General features: G+C 38.3%; 2 protein-coding genes across 3 annotated transcripts; one reads left to right on the top strand and one right to left on the bottom strand.

The window, feature by feature from the left end:
* Nucleotides 1-5,585: 5,585 nt before the first annotated feature.
* LOC105382183 (transcriptional protein SWT1) lies at nt 5,586-16,437 on the bottom strand. The gene is made up of 12 exons (XM_038119101.2): nt 16,231-16,437; nt 15,915-16,050; nt 14,840-15,609; nt 14,617-14,752; nt 11,217-11,375; nt 9,617-9,720; nt 8,734-8,919; nt 7,978-8,164; nt 7,363-7,651; nt 6,922-7,059; nt 6,132-6,281; nt 5,586-5,687 (listed from the first exon to the last, which is right to left on the bottom strand). Exons 1-12 carry the CDS (start codon nt 16,360-16,362, stop codon nt 5,606-5,608), a joined length of 2,469 nt encoding a protein of 822 aa, XP_037975029.2. The 5' UTR covers nt 16,363-16,437; the 3' UTR covers nt 5,586-5,605.
* Nucleotides 16,438-17,831: 1,394 nt separating this feature from the next.
* LOC105382182 (endoplasmic reticulum lectin 1) lies at nt 17,832-23,583 on the top strand. 2 transcript variants are annotated; one of them, XM_038119480.2, is made up of 8 exons: nt 17,832-18,122; nt 18,246-18,477; nt 18,792-18,956; nt 19,762-20,051; nt 20,628-20,684; nt 21,003-21,173; nt 21,731-21,893; nt 23,220-23,583. In XM_038119480.2, exons 1-8 carry the CDS (start codon nt 17,958-17,960, stop codon nt 23,552-23,554), a joined length of 1,578 nt encoding a protein of 525 aa, XP_037975408.2. In that variant the 5' UTR covers nt 17,832-17,957; the 3' UTR covers nt 23,555-23,583. The 2 variants fall into 2 exon arrangements, with proteins under 2 accessions (XP_037975408.2, XP_037975409.2); XM_038119481.2 differs by lacking the exon at nt 20,628-20,684.
* Nucleotides 23,584-23,665: the final 82 nt, after the last annotated feature.

Below are 23,665 nucleotides of genomic sequence, written 5' to 3'. Positions count from 1 at the left end.
TATTACCGGCATCTTTAAGCCATTTTTGACTTTGAAGATCGAAAAGAAAGGGTTTTGGTTGATCATTAAATATAATATTTTTGTATACGATTATACAGTGTGTTGTTTTTCGGACCCAACAAACTTTAAGGGTGGATTCTACGAGTAATTTCATCGATGAAAAAACCCCCATGTGTGGGGTCAAATCTAAATATTCTAGAAATGGCGGCCATTTTAAAGTTTTAGATAGGTACTTAGTTTTCATAACAAATCATATCTCGAGATTTAATTAAACGCCTTACGGACATGAAATAAAATGATTTCATCGGCAAATAGCCATTTGTATCCAATAAAAATATCCACAACTGCTAAAAAGGTACATAAAATAAGTTAAAAGCACCTAATCTAATTTATTGGCGCAAAAAAAAATTATTTAAAAATTTACATTTACTTTGAAAATAGCCCCCTTCGATGATATTTTTATGTATTAATTTAAAACTATTTGAAATAAGCTAAACAATGATACCAAAACCGTAGGTATCTGTACGTCGAGGCAGTCAAGAATTATCGAAAGTTTAAAACACACCTAACGGAGCGCCGCAGCTCAGGTAGCAATCGTCACGGGGTGGCGGTAATACCATCAACTGCTTCTATCATTGAGGGTATTATTACCGTTTATTTTAAATGTTAATTTTATCGTATTTATATACTTGCAAAAACCTTCGAAAATACTTACTCCCAGTTTCTATAACTCTATCTATCCTTAACTGGTAGTTACTTTCATACGATTTTGACAGATTGTTACTTTTGATTATGGCAAAATCGTATGAAAGTAACTACCAGTTATGGATAGATAGAGTTATAGAAACTGGCAGTAAGTAAACATGTTGAATAAGTTATTTTAGAATTAAAGTCAAGAAAATTATCAATAATTTTATATAAAAACTCTTTTGTAACAAACCAATGTTCTTACGGGACCGATCATGCAACTCTGTCTAAAAACCTGGTGAACCCGGGAAACTATTGAAATATTTCTTTTTCTAGAAAAGCTACGCATAGAAATTACTGTCTTATTAGATGCATATCACACAAACGCAGGTAATTTAAATCCGTTCTATGACTAAAACCGACTGGTTAGCTCAGTAAATTGATCTTTCTTGAAGGTGGCGGTGATATCTTCCCGTTTTTTTTGAAAATTAAATATATTTTTAACCGACTTCAAAAAAAGGAGGAGGTTCTCAATTCGTCGGGATCTTTTTTTTTATATATATATTTTTTATGTATGTTCACCGATTACCCCGCCGTTTATGAACCGATTTTGAAAATTCTTTTTTTTTTGTATTGGGTGGAGCTCCCTGGTGGTCCCATTTTTTTTCAGAATTTTACCTCACCCCCAAGGCTGGGTAAAGGGGTAAAAACAGGGTATGAATTTCCATTTTGGGCACATATTAACCGATTCTAATGAAATTAAGAACGTAAATATAGTTCTTATAACAAAAAAATATGATTGTGACCTTGAGCTGATCTGATGATGGAAACGGAAGGCAGTCAGGGGAACTCCTCAACAACGTCTCGTACTCTCACATACGAGTAGAACTTGTGTAAACCTTAAATTATTTCTTACATTTTAGTGGTTTTTTGAAGTGGGTTTTTTAATTTTTTAAATTATTATTTTATGTTTTTCCAACACTTGTCTTCATTTTGCGCAGAGTAGGTAACACGTTTTTAATTCCCACTTGGCCGGAAAATTTAAGTTTATTTTATCTTCTAGGGGGGGGCAGCTGCCCCCCCCTGCCCCTACCTGGGTACGCCCATGGGTTGTAACAAGAAATTAGGCAGTTCTTAAAATCTATTTTTGTTCGAGTATCAAGTTTGGAAACAAAAAGACTTTCGAGTCTATAATAATATGAGTTCGATACTAAAATCGATAGGTGACTCAGCATCGATATTTTTTTTAGTTCCAAAAGTGACTACTACAGGACTTCAAATGACTTCGTATTGCGAAATACTATATTTGATAAGGTTTAATTATCTCATCAATTATCCCAGAAAGAAAATGGACATGGATATCACCAGGTGGAAGGTACAAGAATGAGATCGACTACATATTCAGCAGCCACAAATGCATAGTACAAGATGTAACGGTTTTAAACAGCTTCTGTACTGGAAGTGACCACCGTCTCATCCGAGCCTCTGTACTAATAAATACAAAACTTGAACGATATGCCACAATAACACGTAAAAAGCCCAAGGTGAATCCCATAAGTTTAGTGGTAAACAAAGAACCATATCAGAAGCAGATAAAAGAACAACTGAAAAATGTGGACATCAAATCCAGTACAGATACACTTCTCGACTATCTTAGCAAGACCCTTTGTGATGTAGCAAGACAGCTGCAACCAAAGAACACAAGCCGGTCACAGAAGTTACAAGACCAAACTAAAGACCTGCTAGAGAAAAGAAGGTCTTTGTTAAAACAAGGAAAAAGCCACACAGACTTATTTAAAAACATCTGCAAGGAAACACGAAGGCACGTCGAAAAGGATCTCGAGGCATATCGCGAAAGAGTAGTACAGGAGATCATTAATAAGTATAAAGGTCCTAAAGTATTTAGAAAAGCTTTACAACCTGGTACACAGCAAGTCACCAAGCTTAATGATGAACAAGGGAACCTAGTCAGACTAGTCACTGAAAAACAGCAGCTATTACAAGTTGTAGAGGGTTATTACCGAGAGTTATACAGGTCTAGGAACCCTAAACCACAAATACCAGTGACGCGGACAATAACAAACGTTGGATCCGAAGATGTGCCAGAGATCACAGAAGCTGAAATACAATTCGCCTTGAGCAAGATGCACAATGGAAAAGCCCCTGGTGAAGACGATGTCATAGTAGAAATGGTAAAAATAGGGGGTGATCCGGTCATACAGTTTCTGAAAGAAATCTTTAACAGGTGTCTAGAAGAAGGTCGAATACCTGAAAAATGGGAAAGTGCCACTGTCATCCTGTTATTCAAAAAAGGAAACAAATCAGACCTTAACAATTACCGACCCATCAGTTTGTTATCCCAGCTCTACAAACTACTGACAAAAATTATTACCAATCGTCTGACAAAAAAGCTGGACTTTTACCAACCAGTCGAACAGGCCGGCTTCAGAAGCGGATTTAGCACCATGGACCACCTACTATCTATGAGAGTAATAATCGAGAAGGTTACAGAATATCAGATGCCCTTATGGATGGCATTCATAGATTATAAGAAAGCCTTTGATAGTGTGGAGTCTTGGGCAGTCATTCAGTCTCTACAAAATGCCAGAATTGACCACCGCTATACGCAACTCATAGAAAATATCTACCACAACGCAAGCTTAAAGGTAAACCTGCCACCAGAAACGAATCCAGTAAGGATAGAGAGAGGAGTAAGGCAAGGTGACACGATCTCTCCGAAGTTGTTTACACTGGTGCTTGAGGATATCTTTAAGTTGTTAAAGTGGGAAAATCGGGGTCTTAACATAGCAGGAAACAGGCTGAATAACCTAAGATTCGCTGATGACATTGTCTTGTTCTCGGACAACCCACATGACCTTGAGACCATGATACAAGAACTTAGCGATGCTTCAGGGCGGTTTGGGCTTGAGATGAACTTGGATAAAACCAAAGTCATGACGAACTGTCCCAACAACACCATGGGCATCAGAATAAACCAAATCGTCATAGAAAGAGTAGAGAAGTACGTTTATCTTGGTCAAGAAGTCGTCATGGGAAAGAAAAACCAGACCAATGAAATTGATCGGCGCATAAGACTAGCGTGGGCAGCCTACTCCAAAATTGAATTCGCTCTAAAGATGAACATCACGGCTGAGCAGAAAGCTCGTATACATGACCAGTGTATCCTGCCTGTGCTTACATACGGGGCCGAAACCTGGGTTTTTACAAAAGAGATTCTCTCCAAGCTCAGAGTGGCACAAAGAGCAATTGAACGCAAGATGGTAGGAGTGACGCTGAGGGACCGAAAGAGAAATGAATGGCTCAGAGAACAAAGCAAAGTCACTGACGTCATCAAACGTGTAGCGAACCTGAAGTGGCAATGGGCTGGTCACGTCGCCAGAAAACATGGCTCGTGGTGCAAAACGCTGCTGGAATGGAGACCGTATGGCGAGACACGCCCTCGTGGTCGACCACAAATGCGATGGACCGACGATATAAGGAAAACATCTGGTAGAAAATGGATAGAGATAGCCCAAGATCGAGATGAGTGGCATAGACTGAAGGAGGCCTACACCTTTGAGGTTGAAAACGGCTAAGAAGAAGAAAGAAGAAGAAGAAGAAGAATTATCTCATAAGTCAGTACAAAACTCGGATTTATACAAACTTATACCATAAAAGAATCAAAATGATAGTTAAATGGAAGCCACCTAAAATTCCAGATTCTTATTTTCACATACCTATACTATTTAGCTGACACTATACCTACTGTCATTAGAATTGATGATGCTTGATGTGAGTCACCCGCGAAGAAAGAATGAGAATAATATAAGAATCTGGAAGTTTTGCCGGCCTCATAAATGTTCGTAATATCTACCTATGACAACTATACCTACTAACAACAATACATTTTAAACAAAAAATATTACACTATAACAGCTTGTTTCACTATGTTTGGATAAAAGTAATGTGTGTGTCACAGTCACTGCCTAAAACACAATTTTAGAGTGTGTCTGCCTGACTTTTATTTCTCCGATAACCTTTATCCAGACATAGCTAAACAGGCGATAAACAATATAAAATAAATAACTAAGTTTACGGATATAATGCGGCAAATCAGTTCTGAATATCAACACTAAAGTTAATTGTAAAGGACAGTACACAATTTGTACAGATACTCAAAGGTGCTATTCAAGGCAACGGGCGATTTTACTCTACAGTACAAAAGTTTATACACCAGGTACAAATGTACAACAAAATAAGTAGGTATATAACAGTATAGTTCATTATATGATACACATAAATTGAAAACTGTACCCTTAGGCTGCGTTTGCAGTAGAACTAACTGCTCACCAATAACTAGCCACGCCTAGTAAGCGCAAAACTAGCAAACTGTGAACACTCGGAGTACTAAATCGCCGCTAAATCTACTGAAAACGCAGCCTAATCATAATGAGAGTGGATTTCACCAAAAGTCATTGATATCAAAGGGCATATTCCTTCAAATCTATGGTCTGATAACATTAAGAAATATGAGACATAGATCAGGAATATCTGGAGTTATATAATCTTGGTAGAATTCACTCTAAGCAGCAAAATAACGATCAAATCAACAACTCATAGCTTGCGTACCATAAAATAGCCCATGTATGAAATTTACAGGAATCAGTTGTATTTCATAGTCTTGCCTCAACCGCGGCATTCAACCAGCATAGGAATGATACAATAACCTATGTATATTTTACGACCTACGAAGAAAAACAAGACATCAAATTGCACATACAAATTTCAATACGTAATCAACAAATTACACGACTAACGGCCGAAACATACAGATGGCTTGCAAAAAGGACTTTAAAGCTAACTTATAGAGTAAAATAAATAATAATAGTCTTACTGACCGTTTACATAAAGTATGAAATTACTTGCTCATGATATTCTTGCAAACGTCCAGCAGTTCAGTCAGATGCGCGAATTTAGTGTAGGCTTCTTGTAGCATGTTCCTGTGGACGGAAATGTAGCTGTGTAAATATAATAATATAGCGGATACAAAGGGGGGTATTCTGACCCATAATTAAACGAAAACAAGTTGTCTTGAATGAATGCTTCTAATGTGTGTGTTTGTGTACCACACTTGAACTATCGCCAATGATGGCTATGAAACGCGATCTATGAGTTAGTTCTTTTTATAATGAGCTCAGGAAACTTTCGATTGAAAAAAGATGCTCGGTCAACAGTTCAACACACACTCGCATTATATTATTGTACTCTCCTGAGAGGAGTACAATTTGCTCTAGAAAGTATATTTATTTTTTAAAGCGGACAAGCCATGCAGGTAAGACACACGCAAGCAGTCAAGACAGACACATTGTCACCAGTCTTCAGGACGTTCACTGATAAAGTTCACACTGTATAGAAGATTTTTCAATAATAACAGTCAAACATACCTGCATTTAGTACAAAACAGCCTCAAGTTATCGCCGTTGATGATCCCAGTATCAACCGATATCAGGATCAGGCTGTCCTTGAACACCGCTTCTAAACGGATCAGGTGATCCGTTAGGACCGGGTCCGACTCGTCACTGACGTTCAGTACCCTGGAAAGATTACAAGTTTAGTAATATAGTAATTACTGTGAAGCTTTGGTATACAAAGCCGGCCTTGTCAGACTGCCATAGGTATGCTAAGATAGTGATAACACTGATAACATGACGTGGCTTTAAGTTATCCAATGAAAACTAAACTCTGTCTTCCGGCACCGCCTTCTAACGAAACTTGGCTTTCATACTAAAGTTTGCTAATGCGTTGTCATTCAGGTCATAAGATCTATGCTTAGTTTTACGCGGCAAAAAACCAAGGTCTGGATATGTTGCGCAAAGTTGCTCGGTGTATTCGAAAACACAAGTAACTTTATATATAAAAAAAAAATACGCACTCACGCCTTGTACTAATGTGCTCCCTTGCGGGGTAGGCAGAGGTGCATTCCTGCACACACTTTTCGCCAGAGTGTTATGTTAGTCCCAATGTAATAGGGGGCGGGCCTATTGCCATTTTACGGGCATATCCAAGACCCGAGAACAAATATCTGTGTTTAAACAAATATCTGCCCCAGCCGGGGATCGAACATGGGACCATCGGCTCAGTAGTCAGGGTCACTAACCACTACGCCATTCGGTCGTCGGTAACTTTATATTTTTTCCCCTATTCGGGTTAACTCTGGCATTGTGGCCGACTCACCCCTCAATACTGTTGGTGATGTCGAAGATCTGGTTGCTGAAGACGGTCCACTTGCTGGTGAGCACGGACAGCGGCTCGTCGCCGTTGATCTTGTCCTCGACTGTGTGGCTGATGCCCAGCCCTGACGCTAGTTTGGCACTGGAAGAAATTGAGAGTTATTATCGAGATCAGCATTTTTTTTTTAAAATGAGATTCAGTAAACATTTTTAATCGTTTTAAAGAGAGAATCACTTTTTTTATAGAATTACTTCTGACTGCCTTCACAAATCATGAATATATAAAATATTTGTGCTTATAAGTACTCTATGGATATAACGTCTGCAGATAAAGAAAGAATATTAAATGGCGACCGTTGCAAAAGAGGGAGTAGGGGGGAGAATAGGCAGACATACGAATAGGATGAGAAAACATAAACCTAGTCCCGTAATAATTAACACTTACCAATACGACGAAAACACCGTCCAAACGTTTTCGAACGCGCCAATGACGGCCATTTCATCACTCTGTGGGCACGCACCATTCTCCGCAGCGGTAACGTTACTACATAACGTCGTTGTAGATAACGTTGTCGTTGCATTCACGCCGTCAGTGCGTTCAGTCTTCTTGCTTATCCGTTCAACGGTTAGTTTAGCCAGCTCCATGTATTCTGGAATGATCTGGCACTTTCTGGCCACTTCTAGTGAGAGCTCTTGGAAGTTGTCCACTTCGGATGTTCTGAGCGTGTTGGGGTCTGAAATGTTAAAAGTTTGTTAGTTTTGCATCATCCTTAGCGTATCAGTGATAACAGCTAGAGCTGGACTAGGGTTGGTCACCGAGGTGAAAGGGTTGGCCAGTAAGATTCCCGTCGGTTACTAACAATCTAGGGTGCGCCGCCTGTCATATTATGTATAAGGTACAAGTGATACGTTACTCAATTACGCTCCTTTTGGTCACTCTATTTCATTGTATACTTAATTTCATTTTTATTTAAAGGTGATAAAGAAAAAGTAAAAATACTACTATCAAATAACAAAAACGCGATCCCACGTCTCCTAAAACTAAACAAAACAATCTCACCTTTACTCTCAATGTTCACTAGCGTATTCTTGAGCTCAGTGATTAGATGCTCGATCCTCGGGAACACCTCGTTGAACACGGCCAGCCAATGTTTGAGCAAACATTGGAGCACATCGGCCAGCGTCCAGGGCGGCGGCTTGAATAGCACGTGTTGCCAGAGCGACTTGTATTTGGCTCGCATCTCGTTCTGTAGCAGAAAGAGAGATTATTGCTCTGTTTATTGGTGGTTTGTTAAACATTTTGTTGAAGAACAACTTGTGATTCAACAATACAATTACAAAGAATAACAGATAGAGCCTAAAGTCCCAAAACAATCCACTGTAGAAGACGTGTCTCCTGAGTCTCCTCCAAGACTGGAGGGTTCTTGCCATAATCAGCCATGCCCGTTGGCGCGTTGGAGTTGTTACAAAAAAAAATTGTGGGTCTTTCCACTCATTCTGTTAATCACTATCATGATTCTTAGGACGCGGCGCGGGTACGAAACTTGCGACGGGCGGAGATACGGCGGGGGGGCGCGACGGCGATGTAATCAAATGCATTAAAAACATAGCGTTGTGCACGAAACGAGCGACGGCGGAGCGGAGCGATTGAACGCCGCACCGCCCCGCCCCGCCGTCGCTCCGCCCGTCGCAAGTTTCGTACCCGCGGCCTTAGCCTTCTATCGCCCACTGTTGGCTATAGGCCTCCTGATAAAGTATGTACTCTAATTATACTATTAATTTCTAGTAACATTTCAACATCGGTTATATTACTGACCTCTAGTATATTAGACAGCAGCTGGTATACATGGTGTTGCAACCTCCGCACTCGCTCCAGCAGGTCCGGGTCGCAGCTCGGACTCACTTTGCTCTCCAGCTGAGTCTTGAGCGCGCTCAGGCCGATGCTCTTCACGCCGTTGATGATCGCCTTGTTGCACAGGTTCTTGTCGTTTGACAGGAGGATCTGGAAAGTGTCGATAGTGAAGGGGGATTAGCTTTGCGTGGTAGACTCATAACTTTTGATAATCAACAAATAATTGTAAAATGTATGTTGAATAAATGATGAATCTGAAAAATCTGCAAACTTTGTCGGGCCGCAGCGCAAGTTTTGCCAATGTATTTTATAACTATGAAGTTTCTTTATAAATAAGTGATGAACGGTAGGAGCCGCATGGAGTAGCATATCAACTGTATTTTATATGCGTCTAGCGCAGTGCACCCAGGACATTGTCAGACTATGACTGGAAAGGCAGAACATTGTCTACTTCAAAAATCATCCTTTCACCGTGGTGATGAACCCTAGTCTAATAATATGTATATACTATCGGTGTAGCTCTAGTGTTTTACACCGACCCCATAAGCAACGTTTTCATTTAAGATAAAAGCGATTTTTACAGTTGCATTATGTGCTTATAGTGCACAGTGGGTATGCATCTCAAATGATTTTGAACATTTTGTATAACTATGAATTAGTACCTCACAAAGGTTAAGGGCCTTACCACAAAAACTTAGACAGTATTTAACAGATGTTTAGTGCTGTCAAAGACCTACAAAATCTGTCAATTTTTTTGTCAATTTGACAAATTTGGTAGGCGTTTGACAGTGCTAAACATCTGTTAAATACTGTCTTAGTTTATGAGGTCAGGCCTATATAGTCTTACCACAGACTTTCCCCTCTCGGCTTGTTGCAGGCTGCAGTTCAATATCTCGTCGTCGGGCAGCTCACACGGGTAGATATGAGAGTTGGCGTCACGGAGCGATTGACCTGAACAGAAGGTTACATTACTGATGTAGCGAAACATAGAAAGTTATTGGGTTCTAAGGTACCGCATCCGCACTGCAAAGGGAGGATCCAACTTATTATTTTGTAGCTAGTTGGCTAGCTTTGTCTTAAAATGATTTATAATATAAAATTTTGTTCTAGTATGTAAAATGTACATATCCAGTAATGGACAACATTTCGAAAAGCTAAAGCTGCTCTAAATCGAAAACCATATCGAGATTTAGCTCTAAAGGCCACAAAAAAAATGTCGAGAGTTTCGAGAAGTTCATAAAATAGTAAAAAAGTGCTGATGACGTCATGCATCAGGTGCGATGCATTTTGATGATCAAAGCCAATAGATTTAAAAACAAAGTAACTGTCACTTTAATTTTTGATTGACGTTGAGGTTTTATCGTGATGTATAGTGCCACAAACTTATCTGTTCCGGTGACAGCTCACATAAATGTTTAATATTTCATAATTCTAAGATTTTATGTTTGCTCGTATTGTTAATTCGCTCTTGCAGTGTTAATAAACCCATCTAATCTTTTATAATATACAATTCATTAGTAAGTAATGAGATATGGATCAATTTAGTTCGCTCTCACCGGAACAGATAAGTTTGTGGCACTGTAGTTGTTTATTTGGGCCATTTTCATAAATTCTGTTCTGACACTTTCTGACTATTTTTTTTATTTATCATATAAAATGGTTAGTACGTATTAAGAGATGACCTCTATATAATATGTCCAAGAGCATGCCACCGCCTACACAGCTGAAAAAATGCTTCTGCGCATTTTTTTTACATGATAAGTGTACTTTGTATTTGTATCATCAGAAATATCAATATCATCTGAAAATGACCCATTTGTTGGTTAGCATGTAAAAAATGTTTAAATGTCACTTGTCAGTGTCATTTATGTTTTTTTTTCGAGACTACGGCCAAAGACAAAAATAAAAATTGAGCCTAATATGTGACGTCACTTCCGGTTTTAAAATAATTAACTTTAAAGCTAAAAATAACATGCAAAAATTAATGTATGTACAAATAATTTTTAATAAACTTTCCGAATAGCTAATAAAAATATAGGGTAAATAAAAATGAAATGTTGTCCATAGTCTGCTTCCCAAAATATGAGAACAAACTCAAATCCATTCGCATTTATAATAATTATATGAATAAATATAGGTAGAACAAATCATGATTATGTGAATCCATTTCTCTGTGAATATTGTTTTGTGTTCCATCCAGCCACTTGACTGCTCAAAAATAATGAATGGTCATTATGATTGCTTTAAGCAATAAGGCTGCCTTTTTGTACTGTTTTTTTAGTTTAAAGTTGTTTTTTATTTTCGTTTCTTTTCGTGCAAATAATGAGTAAGTAGGTATATTTTATTATTTTAAATTACGGTCATCATAATTTCAACCCATGAGTGACATGAGTCCCATATTTACGTTAAGCAACTTGAAATTAGCTGTTGTTTCCAAAAATAGATACCTTTTATCCTGTTATTCTCGGGCAGAGATTGGTATAGATAGTCCATGGCCGCCTTGGCTCGTTTGCATATCGCACCATTCCCGTTGTTGTTGTCTTTGAGGCGATCCAACTCGTTGATGACTCGCCACGGGACCAGTAGTGTCGGCTGTTCTTTGTAGCCTGAAATGAAGACATTAATTTTATTAAGGGTCTGCAATAGGGAATCGAGGGTTGGCATTGTCATAGAATTATGTAGTAAATGATGCTCTACAGCCTTGAAAAAAATCACACAAGTAGTTGAAGAGTCTAGCTAGGTGCTGAATCATTCGAATTTAAGTAAATGATTATGGATAACTGTAAATTAATTTCAGAATATCAAGAAAAACCAGTCAATCACACTCCCGTATTGTAACAACTGTGTCGTAATTATAAAGAATTTTCATATGATTTTTATCATATTATAAAGTTAAAGGCTTGGACTAGGCGCTAAATACCTTGTATTTTAATAAACACACACTTATTTTGTGTAAATTAATCCCAAACTTGAGCAATTTTTTTCCCTCAAATCTTCATACAAATATCTATGGCGGCTTTCTGTGTTATAAAATCATAAACACAAGTGACGTTTGACTCAGTTGGCCGCTGGCCTCCAAAGAAGGGTCACGTCGGTTTAGGCAGCACTGACAGCTCGCGATCTTATCGTGTACAGATACAAAATCACTGCACATTGGTTGTCATTGCACTTTTTCAACTTTTATGACACCAACATAATTTGATTTGAAATTGAGGAAGCATAATTCTTCCAGTATATTCAATAAATTAAATTAAATTAGATAGTGTGCAATATTCTCGTGATATTACAGTCTCGTAAAGGTCTGATGAGGAGCAGGAATATAGCGAATGGATCTAAGTGATGACAATACGCACGAACATTAGGTTAGGGATCAAAAATACAGTCTCTTGGTGCTGGTTGAGGTATGGTCTCGTGAGGATCTGATGAGGGCAGTAACACGGTGGTGGCTCAATTTTATTTCAAAGATGTTAATAGCTAAAAGCATCGAGTTTGGGCTATTAAGTATGTTTTTCAGAGAGAGAGAAAGAGATTTTGTTTTTCCTCTGGATGTGTTAGGTTTACTGGGTTTACTAAGTTCATTCTGTTAATGGCATCAAGTTGTTATGTGTTCATAAGTAATAATTATTTATTAACAAAATGCTGTTGATTCTCCACGAAAATGTAAAAATAAAAATAAAATAAATAAAAATAAATTCGTAACGTAAAATTGTCAATGACGGAATTTCTTCTATAGACAGTAGCCACAAAAAAAACAAACGATAGATGGCGTGATTTGAAGATAAAGATACATTTTTTCGACACATAGACAGCAACAACAAAAAAAATACAGATTTAAAGAAAAGAAACACATACTTATACAAAACAACAAAGAAAAAAAAAGGATACACATCAAAATAACTGGAAAAAATATAAGCCCCAATTTACTTGTGTGGGACAGGGAGTACCATAATATTTTTTTTGGGGTACTCCCCATCTATGCGAAATATAAGCTTGATATCTTTACCCGTTTCTGAGAAAAAGGGCGGTGACAGACAGTCAGTCAGACAGACGGACAACAAAGAGATCCTATAACGGTTGCTTTTTTTCTTTTGACGTTCGAAACCCTAAAATTAAGTAAAAATATTATGCTGCCAAAAAATGTACGTACTTACAGGTATTGAAAAAGCGGTATATAAACAAATTATACCAGCAGAGGGTTCACCATTTAGCTGAATGTTACTTAGAAAACGGCCTTGAGTGGCGGTCAAGTTGGTCCCCGCCTGCGATACTTTCCATTAACATTGGGACTCGTTTTCATGTTTTTAGCGTACAGTCAGGTTTTTAGTTTTTTATAATTGTATTTTTTTATTTGTAACTTTTTAGTTGTTTTTATTTTATGAAATTTTACGTCGGTAGGTAGTTCATGATCATTTTTTTATTTCAATAATTTTGGTGTTGTTATTTAAATACCTTCAATATGCATATTTTTGTAATGTGAAAATCAAGTCCTTTCATTTGATACCTTACACGGCAAAGTTGAATTATTATTTTTTCGATCATCACGTTATGTCCTCAAGAGGGCGCTATGTACATTTTAATGGAACGTCACATAGCCTATAGCCATCGCGCCATCAATACGCTTCTAACAATACCTCATACATCAAAATCTATCAAGCCGTTTAGGCTACAGGAGGGAACAAAGAAACAGACAAACATACATATATACATACATACAATCAAAAAACATTACCCTCCTCCTTCGGCAGTAGGGTAAAAAAGAGTAAGACAGGGGGTCATTCTGAACTTTTGCTCTACGAGTTTTGGAAATTAACAAAAAAAAACCTTTTTCATAGAAACTTTGTTGGACATGTGACTTTTTACCATGGAAAACGAATATTTTTTTTCGCGAATTTGCAAATCTCGTAGAACAAAAGTTGTTCAGAATGACCCCTTGAGTCATCCCCTTTTGGCTTAGTATAGCCCTTTTGCGACACTATGTATTTACTTTGCTTTGTCGTCGGGGTTCAGTTGGCTGGAGGATGCCCGAAACTTATTATCTCCACTTTAATACTTTTAGTTACCTTTCTACAAGTAAATACCACATTTGTTTGAGAAAGCTAATCGGGTTCCGAGTATAGAGTAAAGTGGCACCCCTATTAATTTCTACCCTTTCCTGGTGCCTACCAGTGTAAGTAAGAATTATACTTACTTACCCTAAAATCACCCAAAATGTACTTGAACATAATTGTCAATAAAGTTGGCGAGTAAAAGTTTATCGACCCACTGTGCAAACTTACATGTGTGCGTGTCACTGCGTGTGCTGTGTGAAGAGCATTGAAAACCCAAATTGGCGCGGCACGTCACCCTGTACGGGCCCTTAAATGCTTTAGTTGATGTACTAGGGTCTCATGTGGGAAATACGCATAAAAAATCCCCGAAATAATATGCCATTCTACTGATTATATTTTTTATAAAATATAAGCGAGAGTTTAACACATAGAATTACAGGAAAATGTTAAATAATTTTTTTCTAAGGGTGGGTTGCACCATTTAACTTTAACTATTACAAACGTCAAATCTCTTGAAGATTGATCTCTCTCGTCAAAGGATTTGACGTTTGTAATAGTTAAAGTTAAATGGTGCAACCCACCCTAAGTATATAAACTTTCTCTTTCATAAACTATTATTAAAAAAGTAAACAAATTTACTAAGCAATAAAATTATTTTTATATAATTTCTGTTACTCATACACAGGCAGGTCCTAGCATTATTGAATAGCTGTAGGTAGCTATTATAACTGCCTCAGTTGCTTATAATTTTGTAAAATAAAATGAAGAAGTAGGTACCTAATTATAATGAGTATCTTACCTTTTATGTGTGAGTTCAAAACATTCTTGATAACATCTAATTCATGTATGAAAATGTTAGTGTCAACTACAAGCACTAGGTTATCATCTGGGTCCTTGGTAGAATTCATTTGCATTTTCTGAGGGCTTTGTTTGGTCTGAAATAGAAATACAAATTTACATCTGTTTTGCAACATACTAGTACTTGGTATTATGCTTCTGGTATTTATTAATATCTAACTCACCTCTTTGTACTCTTCAACATCCATGGCTTCTGAATTGCCTAGAAATACTGAGTTCCCACCAGCATTATTGGAATAATTACATTTATCAGCTGGTTCTACTTCCACATCATTGCTTAATCTGGTCCGTAGGGCATTCATCCTGTCTTTAGCGGTACAATATGTAACCACCTCTGGACTTTCCTTATTAACTAAGCTTTTGTAAGCCAATTTAGATTTAATTGCTGACACAATCTTGCTAGCTTCAGAGAATTGTGGGGGAGTAGCGGGGTGTTTCGTTGAGGGGTACTCCGGGGTTTGATTGCATATCGCCTGGTTGATATCAGCAAATGTGTCTTTAGGTTTAATTTTATTTGAATACTTTTCGGGCAACTGTGCCTTCATAGATGATAGTATTTTGTTGGCTGCAAAGAACTGTGATGGGGAAGGTGTGGACTGTAAACTATCACTGCTGGGCGATTGTGCTGTGGTGGAACATCGGGTCTCATTAAAGTTTGGACTTTTAAGGTCTGTTGCTTTACTATTTTTGTTAGGCGTGTCCGTCTGACAAACTCTTGGACTTGCTTTAGTTATGTTAGGTTGGAATTTGACAGGTGATTTAATAGGAGTCTTTTCACGAGGTGTCTGTTGGCTTTCAGTCTTTTCTGCTTCATTGGACAGTCGTGTGCGTAATTGATGCAATCTCTTGTTGGCAGAGTTTCTTGTTGGTGGCAAAAGCTGACTAGGACTTTCTTTTGTGTGATTTTTAGGTTCTGGTGTAGCAAGAAGTGGTTCTGAAAGAAATAGAGGATAACAATGCCCTTAGCATAACTTTTCAAAATTTATTATTACTTATCTAGTTAAAAAATATTAACATCAATCCTATATTTCCCCTTCTATTTTCAAAATGATGTGATTAGACTATGCAAAATACTTTATTGTGGTGCCTGTTTCAGATAACAGCGGTTATGCTACCTCATCTTAGCTATAATTTAACTTATGGAGGACTGCAAGTGACGATAACATTTACTACATGCTACAAAAGCATTAAGAGGAACTGCAAAGTAGTACTGAAATAAATTGATAGAAGGCTATTTACCATTAGTAGCTCTTTTCTTAGGACTTGTATCATCATGACAACTATCACTTTTTCTCTTCAAGTTCTTCTTTTGAACCTCTTCTTTTTTATTTTTCTCCTTTTTACCTTTTTTAGGGTCGAAAGATTTCTCGTCGGCCTTGAAAATAAATACAGATGAATAGAAATCAACGGAAACAACAAAGTCTCAAAATGTACACAGAAAAATATATCAAAAATTTTATAATATCAAAAGTATAGTTAAAATCGTGGTATTATTAGTAAAAACCCGTTTGAAAGATGAAATAACGAATTGGAAGATATTATTAAGATAATTTACCTCGGGTTTTGTCCACGACGATTTACCAGTTTTTTTGTTGAAATAGTACGTTCTTCCCGGGACTGACTTAGATTTGCAAAGGCACCAGCCATCAGGCATTGAATCGTCTTCATTTTTGCTGCTATTCATCATGAAATTATGATAAATAAAAATAATTCACATATTGAACGAAAATGTTTGACAGATTGGATAAGTATTTTCTCTATGGTATCTTGACATTCGGTTTTTTTTAAACTAAATAAAGTTAGTCTTTTTGTAAAATACTTACACTGTTTCAGTAGTTAGTACAGTGAACGTACTTCTTTAACGAGAAGGTACAGTAAGACGTACTAGACTATAATGAAACATATGAAAATAATACAGTATGATAATATGGTTGTTGTCGGGTTTTTAGTTGTTCACTAAAATGCAAAGTTCTGAAGACGCTCATAATAATTTATTTATTTGATACTTTATTGCACAAATATGAAATATAAGTGTACAAAAGGTGGACTTAATGCTAAAAGCATTTTCTACCAGCCAACTTACAGGAGGTACAGAAATACCTCTGACCAACGATCAGGGTTCCTTTTTCTGAGAGAAAAACTAGTAGAAAGGTGCAACAAAAATAAAAGTAGTTACTAAATTGAAAAAGCAAAAACAAAATAATGTCACTTAATAGAAATACATAAAATATACATAATATACTATAAATTCAATAAATATATATATACGAATACCAATTATATATTTATTATTATATATTTATAATAATATATTTAGGGTAAGGCCAGACGAGCGTGATTTTGTGAGTTGTGAGTCGCGTATTCTGATGTGCGGTCGAGGGGGGCGGGGAAATCATTCGCTCCCCTCGTCCCCGCGCACATATTTCTGCGCTATTACGCTCGTCTGGCCTCACCCTTATGATGATGATGATGAGTTTATTGTCTTAGTGAGAAAGAGGAAAAGCGTGTGGCCTTAGAAAATGCAGGCCACTGAAAATCTTCCATCGTGTGTTCGTGTGTATTCCTAAACTTCCTCCTCCTCCTCCTTCCTCTGGGTGTACGCTAGGCTAGACGAACCGAGCACGGGCGGAGCCATTCAGGTTTCGTCGTTCACGGTGTCAAGTGTGGACGTACAACGAACCTACAACGATCACTGTCCTCGAACGCAGTGAGCGCGAAGCAAATGCAATGCGAAGCAAAACCCTTTGTGTTCGTCGAAAAACCGACAACAGGCGGAACGCAGCCGAGCACGAACGAAATGTTCGCAGCGCGCTCGTTGGAGGCTTGTAGGTCGGTCCAAACTATACGAATTGTGTTCGGCTCGTGCTCCGCTCGTGCTCGGTTCGTCTAGCGTAGACCCACCTTTAGTTTTTTTCCGTTTGTCTTGTACTTGTACCGGGTATGTGCGGCTACCCTATACTAATAATCTAATCTGTGATTGTGACAGATGAATATTCTCCTCTTTACGAATGACAGCGATACAGATCATTCAAAACGCGACCAAATTAAAAATTCTTTCTGTTGTTGCATTATTCGTATAGTTTACTCGCTCTTTTGCTTCAAATTAAAGCAAGATGCCAATAGATTGATAAAGCTGTAATCGATCACTATAACTTGTTTAGTTTTTCATAAAACTGAAAAAGAAATGTTGATTAGATTTTGATAAATTCGTATAAAAGTGAAAAGTTTGGAATAAATAATAGCAATTTAGCTTATTTCAGTTATAAAATTATGTTTTAGAAAATGCAGGCTACATGGTTATTAATTGCTTTAGTGCTCAAAGCTGTTACCTGTATTGAACACGACTTCAAAGGTTTCGATGATAGTATTTTATTTTCAATAAATTGGCCGGGATCCCAAGAAAGTATTGATAATTTAGTCGATGGAGGAAACAATGAAGCTAATAAGGTAAGAGTTTGCTTAAAAGAACTTAGGTACAGCTTAATTATATAAGTAATAATAGAAAAAAATATTGTATACCAGATTGGTATTAGACTCTATTTGTAAAATATACAATATATTTTCTTACAGGAGAAAGATGTGATCCAAATTGTAACTAAAGATAAGGAATCTTATGAGTGTCAAATACCCGAAGTTATAGTTAATGAATCAGTAAATATTGGTGATTATGACGGGCTCTCACCTATGCAGTTACTGAAGCCATTATTTAGTCAAAAAATATGTTCATACCGTCTAGAGAGCTACTGGAGCTATGAAGTTTGCCACGGCAGGTACATCAGGCAGTACCATGAAGAAAGAGATGGTGAGTTTTAGTAATACTTTCTTTTAATTTACAAACATCCTAAGAATAATAGTTTAAATAAGCTAATACTTCCTGACCTGTTGTTTTTCTGTAAAGTTTTTCTATTCTATTCTATTGATAAGCTGTATACTATAAAGCTACAATAGATGCTTAACAAACCAATTATTTTACATACAGCACATAAGTAGGTACCAACAATACATTACAAAAACTAAAATAGTTTAATACCTAATTGATTTACTTGGATTCAGACAAAGTTTACATTAATTATGTTCTGTTTGTGTTTTCACATTCTTATTTTACCCTTTTCAAAGGCAAGCATATCATAACTCAAGAATATTACCTTGGCCACTGGACTGTAGAGAAACAGAAGGAGTTTGAAACCGCCACTGCGTCCACACCAGGTACTGAGGAGAAGCCACGGCTCACAAAGGTGGATGGGGTTTCATTGCCTTATGTTGAAATGGTTATGGAACATGGTGAGTAAACTACCTTTAATGAAATTAGTATAGTATAGCATTTAGTATAGTTTAATTGTAAACTATCTTTAGATTGCCAAGTAGGTACTGTGTGCCAAGGATTGTGTTGTATTCACCTCAAAAGTACTATTATTTGGGATTGTAGAATAAGCAATGCGACAACAGCCTAATTACTTATTACTAGCTATCTATTCTATTCTCTGTGGAGATGTAGGTACCTGCACCTGGCTCTCTCGAATGGAACATTTGTGCATATCGTTGTCGTTGTCGTCCTAAGGTACCCCAGTGGTACAGAGGGCCTTCACGAGAGTGCGCCACGCCGTCCTGTCCTCAGCAACCGCTCTGGCCTCCGTCCAGCTCAGGCCTTGCGCTCGCAGCTCGCCGTCCACTGTGCGCCGCCATGTGTGCACGGGGCGACCGCGTCTCCGATGGCCTCCTAGTGGTTTCCACTCGAAAGCGATGCTTGCCATGTTATCGGCTCCCCTTCTATATCCCCAAGGTCTAAACTGCCTTCTTAAACTTGGACCATTTCCCACCACGCTGGTCCACTGCGGGTTGGTGGGTTACTCACGATGTTTTCCTTCACCTAACATTGTACTTAAATTCAAATAACTCATTGGTACATGTCAGCGCCGGGATTCTAATCTCTGGCGTGAGAAGTGGGCACTAGTAGTACTACTAGTTATCGAAAGAAAGTACTATAAGTAGAAATGAGGAATATACTATCCACTAGCTAGAAATGACTAGTAATTTTTTAATACTATAATTATTTCCAAAACTAAAAAAAAAAATGTTTATATTTCAGGTACCTTTTGTGACCTGAGTGGCAAGCGCCGTCTGACAAGAATCCAGTACGTCTGCTACAGCCCCGGCAAACATGAGGTATACTCCTTTAAGGAGACCTCAACATGCGAGTATGAGATCATAGTGTTATCTCCCTTGCTCTGCAGGCATCCCCAGTTCAAACCGAAAGAGACATCAGAGAATGTCATCAATTGTTTACCAATAGGTGAATCGCCAAAGAAACCAAAGAGTTTACTGGAATTGGAAGCTGAAGCTTTGAGGCTGCAACATCAGACAGTCAGATTGCCGAGTGTAAGGAATTATGTTTACTTTATGATATTTTGTGTCCTATAGTTTGTAATGGCTTTTTTATTGAAAAGACTGATAGGTATTGTACATAATATTATTGTTAAGTATGTTATGAACCAAAAAAGCTTACCTATGAAATTCCTGCTTCTCTCAATAGTTGCAGCAAGATACTTTAAAGTTTTACCCTTTGAACTCATATGCATTTAATGACACAATGATTGTGCATGTCTTTTTTTTGCAGCTTTTAGTATGTACATTTATTTATATCACTTTTTTAAAATGATGTTACACTTATTTTATTATCTTTATTATCTTATGTCTCAATTTGCATTATTTCATGGAATAATTGGGTGCAAAAAATAGATGCTAACCCAAGAAATCTCTATAAAATAATCTTTCAAGAGTGTAACTCGACTATAGCTCTAACTGCGTTTTTATTGCGTTACTTTCTAGTTCAAAAAGTTTTCTTCTGTCAATATTTTGTTATAGAATATTGTGTAATGTGTACTTAATATTGCTATTATTTAAGTAGTTGTGACTTGTATGCTTGTTTAACATTTGAGTTGGCATGTTGTTCAGGATAGCGACGGTAAAGAGCCTGTCCTAGCTGTGGTAAAAGTCCAAAAAGTAGAAAAGGTAATATTTATTCTTAAAGTTTTTATTTTGCTTTTATCATTGCATGTGATGAGTTTGCTTTTCTCTTAGCAAATACTTATGATAACTTATTGTGTATTGTTTTAAATATTTAGGTATTTAGAGTTATAAAAACACCAGTAAGTAAAGGCGTCATAAGTACATAACAATTTTGTCCAACCCTTTTCGTTACATATTAATTAAATATCTCCAATATATTTTATATTCAAATAAACGTAAACTCCCAACACATCTTTGAAACGAAGAAAGAGCAGCATTTTTTACCACACCTCCGCTAAAACACTAACCGACCATTTCCAGGACGGCGAAACACATCTAACGTTTGAGCTCCACTCGCTATCAGATGACGAAGCGACAGAAGACCCGGGGAAGGCTCTGCCCAAGCTGCCCGACGCCTCGGCGCCGGCCGCGGGCGCGCTCGACGACTCGCCTGTGAGAGCCTTTCTCAATGGGAAGAACTGCTTGAATGGGGTAAGATGAAGGTTTTGAAATTAGTAGGGTATAGTCTTTTGCTGACCCAATAAGGTCCATCACCTGCTAATATGCCTCCTTGTAAGTACTCCGTGTTTTTAAAAGCAGCTGAATGAGCTGCTGATGAATCAGGCAATGTTGCCATAGTTGTTAGGCATTCCCTTATTCTATTGGCACCCAACGTGGGATAGAATTGGCGCCCAACTAGGACCGCCATCTACGCTTTACAGTCACATAAGTAGACTCCTGTCTGCCTGTGTAGGGTGTACCGGAACGTGTGTGGGGTAGAACTGTGCAGTTTTCAAGACCGGCGACCCCTTTTGCGACTGGAGTACCCTACACACTACAATAAACAGTGGCATACCTGCACATTAGATTGGATCTTTAAAACTACACCACTGATTTTGTATCAAATTCTTAATAGATATTTAAGAGGAAGGTTTATTTATGTACATTAATTTTATGGCGGAATCCCCACGGGTAAACCTTTTACGGTTAAGCGAAGTTCGCGCGAAAAGCTATAAGTATTTCATATTGCCATATTTGCCTTTCCCCAGGGCTCAGGATGGTGGAAGTACGAGTTCTGCTACGGCAAGCACGTGTCTCAGTACCACGTGGACCGCGCGGGGGCCAGCACCGTGGTCACGCTGGGCACCTTCGACCCGCAGGCGCACCGGGACTGGCTGCGGGAGAACAAGGCCAAGGCGCCCAAACCCCTCGGTGAGTTGGAGATGACAGATACTGCGGTATGGGACCGTTATCGACGTCAGAATGATGTATGTCAGACACTGCGGCACGGCGCCGTTATCGACGTCAAAATTATGTATGTCAGACACTGCGGCACGGGTGCGTTATCGAAGTCAGAATGATGTATGTCAGACACTACGGCACGGGTCCGTTATCGACGTCGATAAAGTAGCTTAGTGCGCGTTCCACCGATTACAGCGCCGTGTTTGTCACAATAAAAGGAAGTTTGAGTCGGGAACGGTATCGTGTAGCGTGGAAAGGGAGCCGATTCTTATAGTACGTCGGTAACGATACCGTGTAGCGTGGAAAGGGAGCCGATTCCTAAAGCACCTACAGTTGAGGCGAGCACGTGTCGCAGTAGCACGCGGGCCGCGCGGGCGCCAGCACCGTGGTCACGCTGGGCACCTTCCACCCGCAGGCGCACCGGGACTGGCTGCGGGAGAACAAGGCCAAGGCGCCTAAACCTCTTGGTAAGTATCCTATAAAGATACCAGGAGCGGTGGTAGTTCTTTGAATTTACGAATCATCCAAAAACGTCCATACGGCTCGTGACTTATCACGTGAGTACAAAATGTACAGCGAAATGCTGGTGACTCGCTCGCGAGCCACCTCTGGCTAGCCCTTCGGGGATTTCAGTGGTGAGCATATTTCTATGTGTTGTATATCCCAGGAAAGATGCGATTAGATATTCCGTGAATTGCAGCTATGGGCGGCCCAAAGGCCTAAAGGCCATTGTTCCCATTTGTCCTCTAGCCGCGTAATTTTGTATGCTGCGATGTGATTGATACGTTAGTCTTGACTAAACCATTGACGTGAACTGTTCCACATAATTATTTATGGCTAATGTTTGTCGCAATATCGGAACAGCTATGGAGTTATGCCTTGCAATTTTTGTTCACACTCAAAAGTGGATTTTCGTCCTCGTCCTGTCGATAAAGAACGCAGGATTATCCATGATGGTTCACCGTATCCAAAAAATTGCTTTTGGTGGACTACTCCAATCTACTTAAGCAATATCCTCTATTTGGCAAGTATTGTTAGCAGATACCTATTTTTCGAACCTAATTAGTTTATTAACAATCAATGTGGCAGTAGTTGGATGACGCGGGCCAAGGACATACAGCTATGGCTCTCCTATAGTACACTATCTGGCCTTAGTCGAACAGGGTACGATTATTAGCCGAGTGATGAGATTGCGGACTTGCACTTATGCTAAGTTCTCGTTTGCACAGAGATAAATTTAATTAATTTCGATTACATGCAAAAGCTAAATAAAACATTTTTTTTGTTAATTTCCAGACCAACGCACTTCAATATCACACCTGTACTCAAACGGGGACATTTGCGACAAGACCGGCAAGCCGCGACAAACTGAAGTGAAACTCAAGTGCCTCGAGAATTCATCGAGCTCAGCCCAAGTCTCGCTTTATCTTCTCGAGCCGAGAACCTGTCACTATATTCTAGGAGTTGAGTCGCCGCTTATATGCGATATTCTACCGTATGCTGATGAGTATGGGCTCATTAACATGGCAAAAACTATGCCTATAAAGGAATCTGAAGAAGTATATGAAGACAAAGAGGAAGAGGAAGAAGTATTAGCTAAGAAAGATATATTTATATTAGGAAATGATTGAGTCAAATAAATGATGTGTTTTGTCACAGATTTCTTTGTTTTTATTTTAATCATTTTTTAATGATCAATTATTAGCTTATGCCTAACTTATACTTTTGGAATCATTAGGAAT

This window comes from Plutella xylostella, chromosome 12, assembly GCF_932276165.1.
Source record: "Plutella xylostella chromosome 12, ilPluXylo3.1, whole genome shotgun sequence".
NCBI classification, from domain to species: Eukaryota; Metazoa; Arthropoda; class Insecta; order Lepidoptera; family Plutellidae; genus Plutella; species Plutella xylostella.
This window is presented reverse-complemented; position numbering and strand designations above follow the sequence as displayed.